This window comes from Oculina patagonica, chromosome 2, assembly GCF_052425735.1.
Source record: "Oculina patagonica isolate OP01 chromosome 2, crgOcupat, whole genome shotgun sequence".
Lineage (NCBI taxonomy): Eukaryota > Metazoa > Cnidaria > Anthozoa > Scleractinia > Oculinidae > Oculina > Oculina patagonica.
Window position 1 is genome coordinate 32,429,305 of NC_135759.1, and position 17,380 is coordinate 32,446,684.

The window sequence follows — 17,380 nt, forward strand, 5'->3', positions numbered from 1 at the left end:
AATTGTTCACTTAAGACGAACAATAGAAATATGTTGAAATCTGTGAAATCTATGAGTGTTACGAATAAAGCTCTGAAAATTACATTTATAAATGAACCTCTTTCAAAATATTTCAATAAAGGTGACTTAAATGTTAATCTATTCATGTGTGGTGTTTTTTTCGCGACCTGGGCCGTATTAAGCGTTTTTTTCGTATGTTACGTTCGGCCGGTGGTCGCTCAATTTTTTTCTCCTATTACCGACCACCGGCCGAACGTAAAAAAACGCTTAATACGGCCCAGATCGCGAAAAAAACACCACACATGAATAGATTAACATTTAAGTCACCTTTATTGAAATATTTCGTAAGAGGTTCATTTATAATTGTAATTTTCAGAGCTTTATTCGTAACACTCATAGATTTCTATTGTTCGTCTTAAGTGAACAATTATTAACCACGAACACATAGGGTGGTCTGCCTGTGGACAGGTTCGATATAACATCGATGTTACTGTGTAGCACAGCGTGTAATGGAAAAACTCCTTGCTAGACAAGTTGTACAAAAGGATGTACCGTGTATTTACCACCTTGACGTAAATATACCTCGATCTTTACGCTTTTGTTATCTCTTTTTTTCAGGATAGTGGTAAACATTCTGAACAATTTCCACTTTGACCTCAGCACAGTCCCCAAACAGATGGAAAAGGGTAAACTCAATGGTATGTTAACTACTTAGGAAAAACGGGAAAATGATCCGCTGCAATAGGCCACTTTTTGTATTACCGGATTACACAAGAGTTAGCTTGTAATGGAGGCTTATCCAGGAGAATCTGCAAATGACGTGAAGTTGTTTTTAATTATATTTCCCGTGTCGGCCTTCCCTGCCAGCTCCTAGGAATACAAATATGGCCTGTTCTCTAACTAGTTCCAAGATCTCATTTTGTTATTGAAGTCAGTGAGAACCGCTCATTTCGATGTGCATTTTAACTACCTGCTTTTCTTTATTATGCATCAGGCAAGTGTGGAAAGAGAATCATGTGTGGTAAATTGTATACTAGCAGCCACATAACGGTCGTAACACGTGTGTTGTATTTGACGTAGCTTTAAGAAAAACAACGCGTAAAATGTGTCTGAACAACAACCTCCCGCGGACAGCTCAGGCATCTAAGGTCTCGCTTGCCTGCTTCCCCCGAAAGACTATGGCCACTACAACATCAGGCATGAGAGAGTTTTCAGTTCGACTTGCCTCGTTTTTATACTAACCGTTTTAAGCAATCATTCATACCAGCAATGTGCCGAGCAAATTTAAATAAGTAGATGATAAAAAGATAAGATAAGAAACTTTATTTAAGTGTCAGAACCTTATAGCCTGGAAAATACTACCATACTAATTAGGGGACACTGCTAAAAAACTAAAAGCTACACTAATACTAAATATAAATACAATAAAAATATATATAAGTCATATAAAAATGTTATTATAATCTATGATATAGAAAAAAGTTTAAATCTTAATTGTTAAAAAATAATAATAATAATAATAATAATAATAATGACTTGACTTGAGAGGCACTATGTGCAGCATAGGATGCATCCCTTACAGCCGTTGTCCATTAAGCGAGTTATATCCCTTTTGCGAATACGGTTTGTAAAGCCTGCAGTGTCTTGGCTGATCTGTCAGCCGTAGAAAGTTTGCCCCATAGTTTGGGTCCAACATAACGCAAAGAGTGCTTTCCATAAGTAACAGTGTTGTATCTAGGAGTAGAAAAATCTGATTGTTTCAATTTTTATTGTAGATTTCCTTCTTTTTTTTTACCTTTAATAGTAAATAGTAAAAATTTTAAAAAGATCTCATCACAAATTTTTATCTTTTTTTTTGAATAACATATTGTAAATCGTTAAGCAATTCAGCCTGCTGGCTGTCATTTAATTATTTTAATAAACGTATCTATCTATCGCTAGCAAGGTGGCTTACTTTTAATAGCCTAGAAATTAATTTTCGACATGGTATACTTGTTCCTCGCCTTTTTAAGAACCTTGAAGGCGTAATGTAAGCGCAAAACACAAACTGATACCAACACATTTTGAAATAGCTTTCTGCATGTATGTGAGAGTTATGCCCTATTTTTCATCTGTGCCTTGACAGGAAACAATGAAGACGTTACAAGAACGGAAACAAACAAAGTTGAGAGTAAAACTACTAGAATAGAAGATGCAATCAAAAAATCGAACGAACCTGATAATGAAGGTGATATTGATGATGATGACGATAAAGATGACGATGTTGAAGGAGATGAAGCAGTAACAGTTGTGAAGGAAGAAGTAATAGACCTTTCCAAAGAGGAACTTGCTTTGCGCATCTACAACACAATCACCTCGACTATTCTGCCGCAGCTACACAAATGTGTGACAAAAAAGGTGAGTTTGTGAAAGACAGTGCATACTTAGGGCCTGTTTATATGAAAGAGAGTTGTCTCTGGTAGGAGGGTTACCCTCTCCCCCGAGCAAACTTTGGCCGAGCGTGAAAGTTGTCCCTGTTGACCGAGCCAAAACTTGGCCCTCCCGGTTCAAAAGACTGGCGAGAGTTGTTTTTAAACATCTTTTATGGCTGCTTTTTCTAAAATCAGGAACGCTGAATCTTCGACCAAGACCACATTTTGGACAAAACTACCGCTGACTTCGATTTCAATTTATCTGCAACTTTGTTTTGGCTGATTGTAGCGTTTGCGCATGCTTCGTATGTGTCAACTTGTCCCTGGTAGGCGAGGCAAAAATAACCAAACTGTTTATATGGAAAAAAGTTGGCTCGCTCCCCAGGGTCACCCTCCCTTCAAAGCGAGTGACCCTCCACCCAGGGTCACCCTGCCCCCCGAGCCAACTTTGCAATTTCTCATATAAACAGTTCACAGCTATTTATAAAGAAGCGTATGAAAAGCTCTCTCGCCTGGGGTGGCTCTGTATGAAGGGTAACCCTCCTACCAGGGACAACTCTCCTCCATATAAACAGGCCCTAAAACGACCCTTTGGTGGTATGAAAATAGCTATTATCTTAGAGACAATGACAGTTAACTTGAATAGAAGGCAATGTTATATAAAACAAAGCTCGCCGTGAATCTCTCCAAACATTGAATTTGGGAATATTTTGGTAGGTTTAGGACTTCAGGCACTATTCTGCGTGTCAGGAATTCCGTTATAAACTTCATGTCTTCCTTTCTAACTGACATGCCGGTATATAAGACCTAGTTACCTAATAAGGAATTACTATTTTTTCATTCGTTTCTTTTGTTCCTTCATTTAGAGCAAGTCGGCTGATTATCACCGGTTGAGTCAACAGAAAAGAGAAGATGAAGAGGAAATGTTACGTGTTCCCATCATTCTCGCCATCATTAAACTCCTGCAAGCTTTACCTGAGCATGCACTCCACTTACATTTGCCAGGGTAAGAAAACTTGACAAGCTGGTGACGCTTTCTTAGCTCGTTCGTTCGTTCGTTCGGTGTCGGCGCTTGCTGGATGATTTTTCTCGTCCCTTTATAACCACTGGACGAGTGCATTTTTTTTGACATCGTTTTTTAAACACTTAACTCTGAACGGGATTGTTTGATTGACATTTTGACTAACCTGTTCCTGTACTCTCCATGTATAGTCTTCTTCTTCGGATCTGTCACACATTAAGGAGCAGAGCCCGAGAGGTCCGTGATGCAGCACGGGATACGCTAGCGAAGATTACCGTTTCTCTTGGAACCCAGTACTTCTCGTTCGTACTTAAGGAACTCAGAAGTTCGCTGGCAAGAGGATACCAGGTAGTCCCGGATTTGACTGCAGATTCTGAGTCAAAATATGAAAATTTTGTTTATGTATTATGTTTATGTCTTGCAGTTTTTCGTAATAGTAGGTTCTAATATATGATTATTTTCAGCTTCATGTCCTTAGTTTTACAATTCACACGTTACTGGACAAAATGAGCGACAGCCTGGAACCGGGGAAACTGGATCCAAGTTTACAGGGATTAGTGGAGGTGAGAGGGATTCTTGTTTTTCCTTTTAAGGGCATATTTGACTTAAGTTGTCAATTACACATGCAACTTTTCACTGTGTACAATAACAGTTCGATTCAACCGAATCGTTTTGATATATATACCATGGACTTGTCTTGTTGTTTGCTCAGATAGACAATTTATCGCTGGTAAGGAAATGTCTGCCTCTTTCTTTGAGTGAAGTCTGAAAATCTTTAATCAGTATTCTAGGCAAAAGATGACAAGTGCTGGGAACTTCGAAATTTCTCATTTCATTTTGAAAAGTGTATGTTATTAGTTAAGCAGAAGATAAGAGCTTTAACAGTTTAGCAGAGGTAGCCCATTCAGTTCGTAGGCTGGTATCCAGAGGGGCCATGAAACTATAAAACTTAAATAAAATTTACTGCATGTATTTTTAATGTTATTTTTTCTGATCGACTGTAGCGTATTGGGTAAGCAAAGGAACAGATTTACATATTCAGTGTTTCCAATTAAGAAAAAACAGTGGAGCGACTAGAATTATGCGTGACAGATACCTATCACACATCATGATATTGCAGGAAAAGCGATTGTTCAGTTGTTGTCTTAGTTACGGCCGAAAATAACGGCAATTCATCAAAGCTGCTGTCGAAAATTTACTAATATTATATTTATTAGTTTTTATTTCCTAATTATCCAAGAAGGCATCTTTTATTCTACTTTACATGTAGGGTTATTAAAAACATATAAATCATATCATTTATCGATGATGGTCGAACCTGTCGATTTAAAGAAAAACGCTTACGTCTTGTCAAAATTTAATTTTCAAGAACAATTTCCCTTTATAGCTTTTTAAAAGTCTGTATTTCGCTACCCTGGGGTAGCGAGGTTTTTTTATATGCCAGAGATAAAAGTAATGGAAAAATTAAGCAAATAACATCCCTTGCTGAAATCTACCACAGGAAAAAAAGATGCACTATTGTGTATATTAAGTTAGTGTTTTATGCTTCCTCCACTGTCAGTTAGGTTTTTGTCATGTTCGACTAAATCTTTTGTATTTCTGTGTAAACTTAACTTGTAAATGCTTTTCTTTTATAAATATTAATGTCATTGCCAAGACGAAGGATCAAATAATCACCTAGAGGAATCGGATTTTGTCCTGACCTCCAAATGATCAAGACAAACTTTAAAGATGTATAGGAATCAGTTAAAGTAAATTTCATCTCGAGCTTAAAATTGAAAAAGGTTAACTTCAGTAACCGAGCTTTCGTGATTGCTCATTAGTTGATAGAAAGTCATATACGATATTGAGGCAGCTGCATTTTAACTGATAGCTCATCCTTCTTGACGATTGTTGTCGTTTCCTTGTTTAAAGAAAGTGTTTAACGTTGCCGGGTATAGTTGATAACGAGTTGTGTTATCCAATTGTTGGAACAGTTTTCAAACTGCTTCCAGAGTTTGTTTATATTTGCGCGAAGGGTTAATTACGAATTAGAAGGAAAATTGTGTAAGTTTTAATCACAAAGGCTTTCTTCTCGTGGTATTTTTATTGACTCAAGAGCATTGCGTGTCACAGAGCGTCAATAGACTTTTTCATCATCTTCCGTTTACAAATATATTTTTTTACTTGGTTTACATAGTGTTAAATTTTCTCAGGCAAAGGACAGAATTGCTGTCGTTGTTTGTGGCACGTTATTTGAAGCTACAGACATCTTAGTGGTTTCAAACAAATAGGACATGCTGATTTGGTTTCTTGGGATCGCTATCTAAGAAATCACCTGTTTAAATAGTCAACAGCTGTCTGGGTTGTCAAGAAAGGCTAACACGATTTTACGCTTTTGCTTGGTTCCTTTCGAACTCGCCACTGAAGAAGAAGCAGTGCTTATAAGCTTCAGCCACTATATCTCCTCTTCTTCCAGGAAATATCGCGCAACAGATTTTTAACAATAGCTTTTCCAGTCATTTTAAAGCCTCTCTGTAAGGCAATGGAACAAGTTTGACTTTGGTTTCCAATTTATCACCGCTCAAGTTACTACTGACAAGCTTCGAAACGATTGCCGGTTGGATTTTATAGTTGCTAGAGATCAGTCTGACCTCTTCCTTTTTGCCAGTCTCTGTGAAACGTATCAAGAAGACAGTGCCCTTAGACCTACTGCAACTTTAGAATTATCTGTCAGATATATAAACTTCACTTGGTGTGTTAACCGTGTTATTTAACGAAGATTTGCTAACATCTGCTCAGAAAAAAAACCTCATCAGCGTGGCCTGTATTCTGCCGTTTTGCGCCACCTAATAGCGGTCTTCAGTGACAAACCAAACCACAACTGAACAAGTAATCTCCACCTTCAGCTTTTGTAGACCTTTTGAGAGACGTCGGTTGCACTGTAATCCGAAAAGGTCCTTCCTTCCTTCACTGAAGGAACCACCGTTTGGGAGCTGTGAAAAAAGATGAACGAATCCAACCAAACAAGCGTCTCTGCTCAGTTTTGTGGTGCTGATGCCTCCTCCGTGACCCAAGTGATAGAAGTGTCTTTGTATGTTATCGTAATGCTAGTGTCTTTGATCGGGAACGCACTTATTTTTGCAGTTGTTTTTAAGAATCGACGAATGCGAACGCCAGTGAATTTCTTTGTTGTTAACATGAGCGCGGCGGATATTCTAATCACGGTATTTTACATGCCGAGAATGATTTCAAGGATTTTCCTTGGCAGCGAATGGGGAATAAGCGGAGGACTCGGCCATTTCCTTTGCAAGATAGCCCCGTTTACTCAAGAGCTTTCCGCTTCGGTTTCAGTGTTAACTCTCATTCTTATGGCAGTAGATCGATTTTTTGCGGTATTGTTCCCCTTAAAACGAGTCTTCACCAACACTGTTGCGTACACCTCCATCGCGGTAGTGTGGTTAACCGCGATGGCTGTTCGATCGCCGATGTTCTACGGTCTTCACTTCATACAGCGAGAAGATGGCAAAACGTTTTGCGTACTTCGACTGGACTCCGAAGTAGCTTTCAATATTTACTTGAAGTTCGCATTTGTACTGTTCTACGTTATCCCGTTATTTTTAATCGTTGTACTGTACAGCGCTGTGCTGGTGTCGCTCAAGAAACGAAAACCTGTGGGCGAGGATTTGACCAACATGCAAAGAAAATACAAAGATCGTTTGAAGCGCACCCGTAAAGTGATGAACATGTTGTTTACAATAGTCTTTGTGTTTGCTGTTTGTTGGTGCCTTCATTTTTTCTTGCCAATCCTATCTGTACGTTTCGGAACAAAAGTGTGCAAGTTAATATTCCCAGCGTTCTTTCTCGGACACGCATCCAGTGCAATAAATCCTTGTATTTACCTGATTTATATCGAAAATTATCGGCGTGGTTTCTGCGCGATTCTTAACCCGCTCTATCGGAGATGCTTCGCCCGCGTGAATACAAACTCCAGAGTTATGCCTCAGGATTGTTCAGATGTCGTGGGAAGACGCAAGGATAGTAACAATCTAAGCCTAACCCTCGGCACGTTGGACTATGAACGCACTGTGAGGCCTAGAGCAATTGAACCCCTGTCAGTGGTTGGAACTTGAGTAGTCTTGTTGTCAAATGAGCTATATATTAAGTCGCGATATAAAAAAAATTACTGTTAAACCGAAACAAAACACAAAATAATAGTTTACTAGGGTAGAAAAACACCAGAGGTGTTAAAGTGCTACTATGACCAAACAACGATGGTGAAAACTGAGGAAGATTGTGATGGATTATGAACGATGAACTTGACTGAATATTTTAAGACGCGCCATCTGCCCCCGCCCGCCCCCGCCCCCCGTTAACCCTTCCTTGTTTGCCACACATCCGTTTCTTCTATACTGGTATAAATTGTTAGCTGACATGTTAATAATTTTCTACATTTAAAAGGTACTTTTTTAGGATCACCTCAAAGTCATGCAGTTTAGATGTAACAGGAATGCAGAAAATTACAGATATAAAGCATTAGTACAACGTTGTAAAACAAATTACTTCCGAAAATAGAAATAGGCGATAGCCAATCAAATTGATTATTGTTAGTGATTGTACGATCTGGGTACAAAACAAAGTTAATTAAAATACTTCAAGTATTCTTCGACATGATGACCGGTTAAATGATGGTTTGTTAATTTAAATCACTTGGCGTTTGAATGCCAAAGCGCCACGTGTATTCCAATCACAGGGAAAGGGGGATGATAGCATATCAGTGCCGACGTTAAACTCCAGTCTCTGCAGCATGAAGCAACTCCGAGTATTTTATGCTACACATACCTCCCTTTGAATACAATGCTAGTCCTTAACTGGTTATTCCCCATCCATTCTTATAGTCAAGTTGCTTCGACAATTCTACGATACCCATTTATACTCCTGAGTGGAGAGAGGCACTATATGACAGAAATATGCAAAAAATAAGAAAAGTATTGCAAAGATAAGGTTTTAATTTTCACAGTTCAAAGATCGATATATTCCGGTTTTGAGGGATTTTGTTTTTTGAAGTTTATTAAAAATTTTTTTTTTTTTAAAATTATCGTTTGCGGTTTGTCGGCGCCTTTTTTTTTGGTTCGGATGCGGAAAATTTAAAAAATAAAAACTTTTTTGAGGAAATGGGTTTTTTTTTTTTTTTTTTTTTTTCTTTCTTTACTAACATTAAAAAAAAAAAAAAAAACCAAAAAGAAAAAAAAACAAATTTTGCCGGGGGAGAGTATAACGAACCTTGCTCACAAACATAAGACAGCGAGCCCGCCAAGGCTATAACTCAAGCTTCTCCACCAAAAGTCCAATCGGAACCATTAGGCCGTAATTTCCGAGTAATTTTGCATATATTTTTTTAATGGGACATAATCAACGATCCTTATCAGTCCGCAAGTCGACCGCCATTTCCCGCCTGTGAAGTTATCGTATTTCGCGTTGAAGCTTGGTTTCTCCACAAAGACCGCCATTAATGCTGCCCCCTCTTTCATTTACATTTCCGAATGTTTGCGGCTAAATGTTGCAAAACAATAACAAGAGCTCATCGGAAAAACTTATTCAATTCTTAAAATTTATCCTATCCAATTACAATGGGTAGTTTTCTTTTTATAATTTTTAATACTAAAGCTTCTTTTTTCTTGTCTCGTTTTTCTTTTTCTAAGGTGCTTGTTGAAGACTTGTTTGGCGAGGTTGCAAAAGAGCGAGAGGTGGAAAAGATCGCTAACAAGCTTCCTGAAGCGAAAACATGCAAGAGCTTTGATACTTTTGAGATTCTTTCCAAATTTGCGGGAACACGGTCATTAACTGTCCTGGTTTCTCCTTTGAAAGAGGTAGCTCTACTCAGAACTTAAGTAGGAGTTGAGAAACGTTTAGTACTTGTGGAGGGGACTATGTCCCTTGTCCGATAATTGTCTGGGACCGCGGTTTTTGTCCTAGAGGTTACTAAGCAACATGACGTAGTGCTCGTGCTGGTTTTAATTGGACAATAGGAATGCGGGGAATCTTCGGTTACTTACGAGGATGTACCGAACCCCAAAACGAATTCCCTGAACACTGTTATTAAATTGCTGTAAAATGAACGATAACGAAACAGTCCTTTACCTTTTGCAGGTTCTTGACTCAACACAAAGTCACAAAACAGCTCGTCGAGTAGAAGAGGTTTTGAGAAGGATCGGAGTTGGACTGCAGTCGAACTTGAGCGTAACTCCGCAGATCCTTCTTATGTTCATCCATGGACTTACCCGTGAAAATGTTCCGCTGTTGAAATCGAAACCGGAGTAAGTACTAAGTGTCTCGCCCAGCTCAGGTTATACATGAGCAAAATGGATGACAATATGTAGCTGCGTTGCACTTAATAATTTTTTGCCAAGCTTATTTGTTGATTTTTTTAAATATAGAGAACAAAAAGAAACTCCAATGCAAGGGGACCCCAGACTCCGCCCCGATAGCTCCCTACTGCTGCCGCCTGCCCCCTCACGAGGAGGAAATGTCCCTCAGACCAGCACCAAGACAAATCATCACATTCTAGTCGAGTTTGGCCTTCAGGTAAGTGCATCAAACTATTTCATCCTTGGCTTTAGATTCAAAATATTATACCAATAACCTTGGTCTAGCTACATATTAATACGTTTGATAATAATACTATAGTCAGTTAGTGCCTCAGATTGGTTGCTACGCGCAAATCCCAGGCAAAAGGATAGGATGATGTCGCGACAACAGACATCTGTTTATTGAGACTAAGAAGTCACAAGCTATAGCATTTGAAAGACCAAGGAGACACCAAAGTCAAGAACTAAGTTCCTAGTGACATGTTAGCTAAATACACTACGAACTTTGTAATTGCTGTGTTATACGTACTGTAGTGTACAAATGTAAAGTTTAAGATACAAATGTATTTTTAATTTTTCTTGCCTGTATTCATTTTAACTTTTTAGTTGCTGTACATGATGCTCAAACACGGAAAAATCTCCTCGTCAGACCAGGAACATCAACAAATGGTGGATCCTTTTGTTAGGTTACTAACCGACTGCCTCAAGTCCAAATACAATAAGGTATGAACAGGAACTTTATCGCTTCCGTATCTTCAGATTCATAATACCCATACGCAAAGCTGTGCACAAATAGGTGCAATTGTTTTGTGGATTTCGTTCTTCTCTACTGATCAGTTTTGTTTGTTGTGTATTCAGGTTGTGACGATCTCTCTCCGTTGTGTTAGCTGGTTGGTTAAGTTTCCATTGCCTTCTTTAAACCACTGCGTTCCTACAATGGGAAAACTGCTTTTCAACTTGCTCAAGAATTACGCAAAGGCTGGTGCAAAAGTTGGAGAGAACTTTGAAATGGTTCTATCGGCCTTTAAGGTAAATAAACACCCTAATTGATTTCCTTTGTAAAGTTTTACAAATAAACTAGCAATAAGTAATTCATTCAAATGATCTGAGGCATTTTAGGGTGAATGTATTAGGACCGTGACTAGGTAAAGCAATTTTTAAACGGTAAGGAAGGAGAAACGAGCGCAGGTTTTAATTCTAATTAATTATATCAGAATCTTAGGACATATTAAAGAAATGTGTGAGGATGTTAATGAAATATACCTAGAGTGAACGAAAAAGAAAACCTTATTACTTTCAACGATATGGCTGCTACCAAATGGTGATAGTGGCCGTAAAAAGATAAGTGATACTTCCGGCGAAAAGAATCCAAATCAAACTGTCTTTTGTTATCCCCAGGCCATGACGGTGATTATACGGGACTTCAAACAATACACGGTTGCTGAGAAGCATCTGCAGGTGTTGTTGGGGTTTGTGGAGGAAGACATCCATGACCACACAAAACAAGGAACAGCATTTCCTCTTCTAAAGGTCAGTACTTGATTTTCTTACGTTAAAATGATCTTTCAACGTTTATGAATCCCATTAAGTCGTGAATTGACTTGACCTTTTTTGTCACAGGCAATCCTTTGTAGAAAACTCATAGTGCCTGAAATCCATGACGTCATGTTGAAGGTTGGTCAGCTGTCAATCACTGGTAGCTCACCCTCGGTTCAGCTTCAGTGCAGACAGGTAAACGAAATAAACGGGTTTTTTTTTCAACCTGGCATATAAAAATTTTCTGAAATAAAACGTCAGTTTGTTTTCACTAACCTTAATTTAATTCTCAGTGTATGCTGCAGTTCCTTCTTGACTATCCATTGGGGACTAAGTTACAAAGATATCTGGAGTTTTACGTTTCTCAGCTGGAGTAAGTACTCCGATATAATTCTTCGTGAGTCCAATCAGATTTTGCCTGGTCGACAAAACTGGATTAAAAATGACATTGTGTCTTTCATTTTTTTCAATCAAGCTATGAACACGAGACTGGCCGAGAATCAGCGCTGGAAATGTTGGAATCCATGTTCTCTTCTTTTCCCGAGGTACGACTTTTTTAAAAATAATCCCCGAGGTAGCCAGAAGTGGCGTTAACTGTTTGCAAGATTGAAATATAAAATTGCAAGTGTTAAATATATTTATTATACTTTATTCTGAAATACTGCATGCATACAAGTGTGTCAACGTTTACGTTTAAAAATGCGATAATGAAACTTAAAAATATATGTAATAAAATCACGGTATTTCTAGCGGGTTGAGTAACGCAATATTTAAAACTGTGTAAGACAGTTCTTCTCCAGGTAATAATGTAAGTAGCAGGTAAAAAGCCCTCTACATTTAGCACAGACTACACAAGTGTTTTATTTTCAATACCATCTGCAGCGCAAAGCAGGAGCAGGGGCGTACACCCCTCCACATCCTCTCTTTTCTACCCGCAAAAATGTTTTCCGACAAAACTAGACGCTGCTTTGAAGGATGAAAGAACGGTGGTACAGAATCTGCAGAATGCTACACTTCTTCTTCGTTTCCTTGCCCCGTATAGAGCCCCCCGTTCTTAGTTGAGGTACAAGTATGTTTTCCTTTTTTGTTCTTTTCAGTCGATGCTATTTGACTATGCTGGTTTCTTCTTTGTACCGCTGACCTCTCGCTTGGTGAATGACGACTCAGCCGGTTGCCGTAAACTGACAGCTCTTGCTATCAAGTCACTTCTTGACAAAGTAAGCCATAGATTTATGGAGTCCCGAGCCACGGTCATGGTGGGAGAGAACGTCAATAAAAGCTGTAATAACCCTCAGAGCCTGCAATCTGCGTCAGGGATTTATCGCCTAGATTGCTTTGATAGCTCCAGCAACATCAACGCCATCGACAAATGTATTAATACTCATTACTGTTAAGAAAAATTAGATTTCATTCTCGAAACTGGAAGCTTTGCATACCTTATTGTTACTTATTTTCGCGGGACTTAATTTTCGCGATTTTCAAAAAATTTCGAAATTAAATACCCGCGAAAAAAGGTTCTCGTGAAAAATAACGACGCGAACCTTAATGCCCTTCTACATAATTCGTTATAATTAATCAACGTTATGGTCAGTTTATCACATAATGTTCTTGGTACAGTCGTCAAACTTGCTCTACTTTGTTACAAAAGAACATGTCAAACTGTTTTAAGCTTCGTTTTGTTTTGTGGTTTTGTTCAGTGCCATTGGAAACTATTTTCGTAGAAAATTAAAATCAGCTCTGTTAATTTTAAGACTTACTGTTTGTTAATGTAGACTAGTATTTTGACACAGTTTTCGCGAATTTTAGTTCCTTTAGATGTATACTTTTGGCCAAATCGCGAAATTTAAGTCCCGCGAAATATGCCCGTTATATTTTCGCGAAATTAAGTTCCCGCGAAAATTAGTAACAATAAGGTAAGCTTCAAATCGCCAACAACATGCTGACCTCGCAGGCTTTCATACCTGCCAACTCTTCAGGTTTTCCTGGGAGTCTCCAAGTTTTTCATCAAATCTCCCGGTCTGATTCTCGGAGAGTATTCATACATTTGTCTTAAATGATATCCTTACAATGCAAAGATTTCTAGACGTCTCCAGATTTTTGTACTCTGGGGGTTGGCAGGTATGGGTATTAATATATAAATGAAGACTCTGAATCGCGTTCACTAGTAAGGGTTCCAACTTAAAATTATCCTTTTGATGTCTTTGTTTCTTGTTTGTCCACAGCTTGATGCCGACCAGCGACAGAAGCTATTTTCGATCGTGTTGTTATGGTTTAAAGATGAAAAGGTAACAAGTGATAAGTGTAGTACACTTAATTAAATAAATTGCCACCAACATGCGTTCAGTTAGCCCTAGACCTTCGGGCCTTAATGTGACAAGAACAAAAGTTAGAATTATTTAGTATTGGATGGATATACAACCGTGGGTGTGTTGGGGTAATATTACATCAGGATAAAAAATACTTTAAATGCTGTAAAGGGTAATTTACACGCACCAGTTGAGCCCGATTGGTAAGGCAAGATAAATCGGAAAGCGAATTGCTTTGGCAATGGAGATCCGATGCGTCCGCGACTTCTTGTCGGAAAATTATGTGGCAGCCGAGCAGGTTTTCCTGGGTAAAGAACCAAAATCTTCTCAAATTGGAGGACAGTTCTTAAATGACGCTGAAGAATTTCAAAGGACATGGTTCCATAAAATAATATTAGAAACATCCACATATGCTTCTAATATGGCTGTTCAGCGACTGAAAGTGTCATTATAAACAATTGGAAGTTTTCAATGGACGTGTCGTTTAGTAACGCTGGTGATAATTTTTCTTGAATAATTTATTTAGACTTTCTCAGAACTAGACGATTTGAATTATTTACCTTTAAACTACTCACTAAACACTTAGGAGAGAATTATAGCATTTATATAATCGGTTTCCATAAGGTATGAACTAAAACAGGCAGGACAGCTTTCAAGAGACTAAAATTTTAAAACGCCTCTTTAAAAAAGACTGAGCTAAGTTGATAAACAACAAAGTGCTTCTCTGATTGTCTCTTTCACTGCTTGTTTAACTTCACGAATTTTCCAACAGTAAAGAAATGGGTTTAATGACGAGTTTAAGTAAACTAGTGTCACTGTTAAATCCCAAGCGAGATAATCGGATGAAGACAGTCTACCATTACTAAACAAAGCTACTACTATACCATAGGGTAGATAACAAGCAACTAATGTCAACTGCACCCATAGTGCACTGGACACTGCCTTTCTGTATCGCGCTATGTTCAGTGGATTAACTTGGCTCGGTTGTTCTAGTTGAATGTGGCCTTGTACTTGAAATTGATGGTGACGGAGTGTAAGAAAAATCTTAGAGTACGAGACGATTGAGGTTACTACACATAATGGTATACCAATAAAGCTGTACCAAAGGGTTATAAGTTGATTTAGAAGGTACGATGTCGCAGCGAAAGTGGATGTAATCCAAAAGACTACTACAGTCACATATGTTCGCTTTATAGTTACAACGTGCCTGTATCTCAGCCCTAACAACAGGGCAAGAAGTCTGTCTATGCTTATTGCAGTCAGTGTCAGCAAAGACACTGAAGACAAAACATAGCCGGTTATGTAAGTAGAGTCTACTGCGAACCGACACAGATTCCATTTTTCGTGAACTAGAGACATCCGGTAGACAACATTTAGGGGCTCTACAATAAGACCAACGCAGAGATCAGTCGTTGCCAAACAACGAAACAGGAGTTTGGAAGGCGGATGAAGGGAAGACTCTTTGTGAAGGGCGACTAATATCAAACTATTTCCAAGAACTGCAGTAATCGAAAGGAAAATGTTGAACGCTGAAATATATATCAACTGTTCGTGTAATCCACCTGACCAGCTGGCCGAACATCCCAGTTGTTCAACTGTTTGAGTCTGCTCTTCTCCTTCAGTAAAATTTTTTATCGCCATTATACTGCAATGTAGAAACCTGTAGTTTTAACGTCAGATGTTTTATCAGCTTCCACCCGGAAACGCGAAATCTTCCTGTTTTGAATTAACATAGCTGCTTTATGACACTAAATAATACTAACACCTGCAGAGCTGTCTTTTATTTCTTAAAACATGTCACGTTTCACGTGACTGTGGAATTATTCAGAAGGAAGATGCATTATTTATGACAAAAGCGCGTGCTGCAAATCGTCTGTTATACGTTTACTTACTTGGGCTAAAATTCTTACAAAACTACGTAAACGTCGAAAATATATGAAGTTTATTTCTGACTAAAAGCAATAACGAAATATGACCAATGGGCTAGTCGTCTGGTTGATTGTTGACTTATTGGTACCTGGTTTTTGTATGGGGATTTCCTTATATTTTATGAATTCAATTTAATGTGCCTCGGCACATTTTATTGGATTCGAAGATCAGTTTGCCTCAAGCTTCGCTAGTTCGCAGAACTGTTCACCTCTCGAAAAAGATATTTGTCCTCGGAAAAATATCAGTGCATATATTTTTTTTGTAAAATAATGAATCAGGATCATGCCGTTGGATCAAAATCTGGCTTTAACTCTAGGTCTATAGCCAGATCTGATTAACTTTCTGAGTTTTAATTCTTGCTTTGTAGATCAGTCTTCAGCGTCTTGCTGCTCAAGTTGGTGGTTTGTTCGTTGAAGTTGAAGGAAAGAACTTTGAAAAACGACTTGGAATTGTGTTACCGCTTGTTGCCAGCATCATAGCTCCAGACCAGCTTGTAACGGTAATTAAACAGTGGTTATCGACATAGAGAATAAACTTTATTAAAGAATTTACCAAGTGTCGCATCATTTTCACTTCATGAAGCCCGCACGTTATGCGAGTTACAACATCTTCGTTCTACTTTTGGAATAAAACAACCACATTTCCACTTTGTCAAGATGCTCTGACCATGTGTCTTTCCATTAGCAATCAACCCATGTGGGAAACGTTGCTTTTATAACTCGGTGAAATTGTATTCGTTTAGGAGGAACCTGTCGAGGAGGACGAACAAGCTAACAGCTCCGAGGGCCTTCACCGGATCAAGGATCACCTCCTTTTTAACACGCTTTCATTTTTGGCGAAAGTGATCAAACAGTGCCAAGTTATCAGGAATCCAAATCGACAAAAGGAAATGGCTCAAATCTGGGGTAAGTGACATCTTCCAACAGAATGTATGGAATCGGAGAATTGTCTGAGTCACCCAGAAGTTTCCGATTTTATACTGATCAACAAGAAATAGGTACAGAGCACTCCGGATGTTGTCACATTAGCTTGTCGGCATGTTACTAAGCAAGAGTTCTGCTGAAAACCGCGGTCTCAGTCAGTTCGCAAATAATGGACTTTGATTGAACGTAGCGCGAGTATTCTCATGATTTTGCATAGTACACGCCATTTCAACTGCCCTGGTGAGATTCTTCTTAAGGTCGTTGCCCTGTATTGCATTGCGCATCCTTACTGCGCAGAATTTTACGCGTAATTAGCGCGCGCACATAAACAAATGGGGTTTTTTTTATGTGTTCTTCGGTTGTCCGCGAGAGAAGTAATTTTTTTTTTTTTAATTGTTTTTTTTTTTTTTTTTTTTGGGGGAAAATTTTTTTTTTAAAAAAAAAAAAAATATTTTTTTTTTTTTAAAAAAAAATTTTAAATTTTTTTTTTTTTTGAGAAATAATAAAAAAATATTTTTTTTTATTTTTTTTCTCTGCCCCCCCCCCCCCCCCTTTTTTTTTTTTTTTTTTTTTTTTTTTTTTTTTTTTTTAAATAAAATAAAAATAAAATTAATTTTTTTTATATGTTCTTTTCTCCTTCCGACAGAATCTGTGGAAACACACATACTCCATCCACACGCCTGGGTCCGACTTGTGTCAAGTCGATTGCTTGGTCTTCTTTTTGCCGCATGGAGACCGGAGGACCTGGTTACTGGCTACCAGAAGGGAAATACCTCAAACGATTACCTTCAGGAGGATTTACCAGCAAAGGTTTAAATCTTGTTCTTTGTTTTAATGATTCTTTTCAACTCATATCATGGCTGTAGACTGCGCCCGTACAAAGATGCACAACTCATCACAGGAATGC

General features: G+C 38.3%; 3 protein-coding genes across 3 annotated transcripts in view; 2 read left to right on the top strand and 1 right to left on the bottom strand.

The window, feature by feature from the left end:
• LOC144644221 (small subunit processome component 20 homolog) overlaps nucleotides 1-17,380 on the top strand; it is a 35,851-nt gene that overhangs the window by 15,159 nt on the left and 3,312 nt on the right. The window contains exons 17-35 of the mRNA XM_078503656.1: nucleotides 619-698; nucleotides 2,126-2,397; nucleotides 3,278-3,417; nucleotides 3,624-3,780; nucleotides 3,897-3,995; nucleotides 9,114-9,281; nucleotides 9,562-9,728; nucleotides 9,849-9,996; nucleotides 10,386-10,502; nucleotides 10,638-10,808; nucleotides 11,178-11,309; nucleotides 11,400-11,510; nucleotides 11,609-11,688; nucleotides 11,791-11,860; nucleotides 12,413-12,532; nucleotides 13,538-13,600; nucleotides 15,918-16,049; nucleotides 16,293-16,455; nucleotides 17,120-17,283. Coding sequence (XP_078359782.1) covers nucleotides 619-698; nucleotides 2,126-2,397; nucleotides 3,278-3,417; nucleotides 3,624-3,780; nucleotides 3,897-3,995; nucleotides 9,114-9,281; nucleotides 9,562-9,728; nucleotides 9,849-9,996; nucleotides 10,386-10,502; nucleotides 10,638-10,808; nucleotides 11,178-11,309; nucleotides 11,400-11,510; nucleotides 11,609-11,688; nucleotides 11,791-11,860; nucleotides 12,413-12,532; nucleotides 13,538-13,600; nucleotides 15,918-16,049; nucleotides 16,293-16,455; nucleotides 17,120-17,283 — 2,554 coding nt within the window. The remainder of the gene's footprint in view (nucleotides 1-618; nucleotides 699-2,125; nucleotides 2,398-3,277; nucleotides 3,418-3,623; nucleotides 3,781-3,896; nucleotides 3,996-9,113; nucleotides 9,282-9,561; nucleotides 9,729-9,848; nucleotides 9,997-10,385; nucleotides 10,503-10,637; nucleotides 10,809-11,177; nucleotides 11,310-11,399; nucleotides 11,511-11,608; nucleotides 11,689-11,790; nucleotides 11,861-12,412; nucleotides 12,533-13,537; nucleotides 13,601-15,917; nucleotides 16,050-16,292; nucleotides 16,456-17,119; nucleotides 17,284-17,380) is intronic.
• Nucleotides 6,420-8,228, top strand: LOC144644235 (QRFP-like peptide receptor). Its single transcript, XM_078503681.1, has one exon. The coding sequence runs from the start codon at nucleotides 6,420-6,422 to the stop codon at nucleotides 7,542-7,544; it is 1,125 nt and encodes a 374-aa protein (XP_078359807.1). The 3' UTR covers nucleotides 7,545-8,228.
• Nucleotides 14,242-15,672, bottom strand: LOC144644239 (melanocyte-stimulating hormone receptor-like). Its single transcript, XM_078503687.1, has one exon. It carries the CDS (start codon nucleotides 15,260-15,262, stop codon nucleotides 14,318-14,320), a length of 945 nt encoding a protein of 314 aa, XP_078359813.1. The 5' UTR covers nucleotides 15,263-15,672; the 3' UTR covers nucleotides 14,242-14,317.

Coding starts and splice junctions, on each gene's coding strand:
- LOC144644235 (XM_078503681.1), top strand. CDS start 6,420: ATGAACGAATCCAACCAAACAAGCGTCTCTGCTCAGTTTTGTGGTGCT.
- LOC144644239 (XM_078503687.1), bottom strand. CDS start 15,262: ATGGCGATAAAAAATTTTACTGAAGGAGAAGAGCAGACTCAAACAGTT.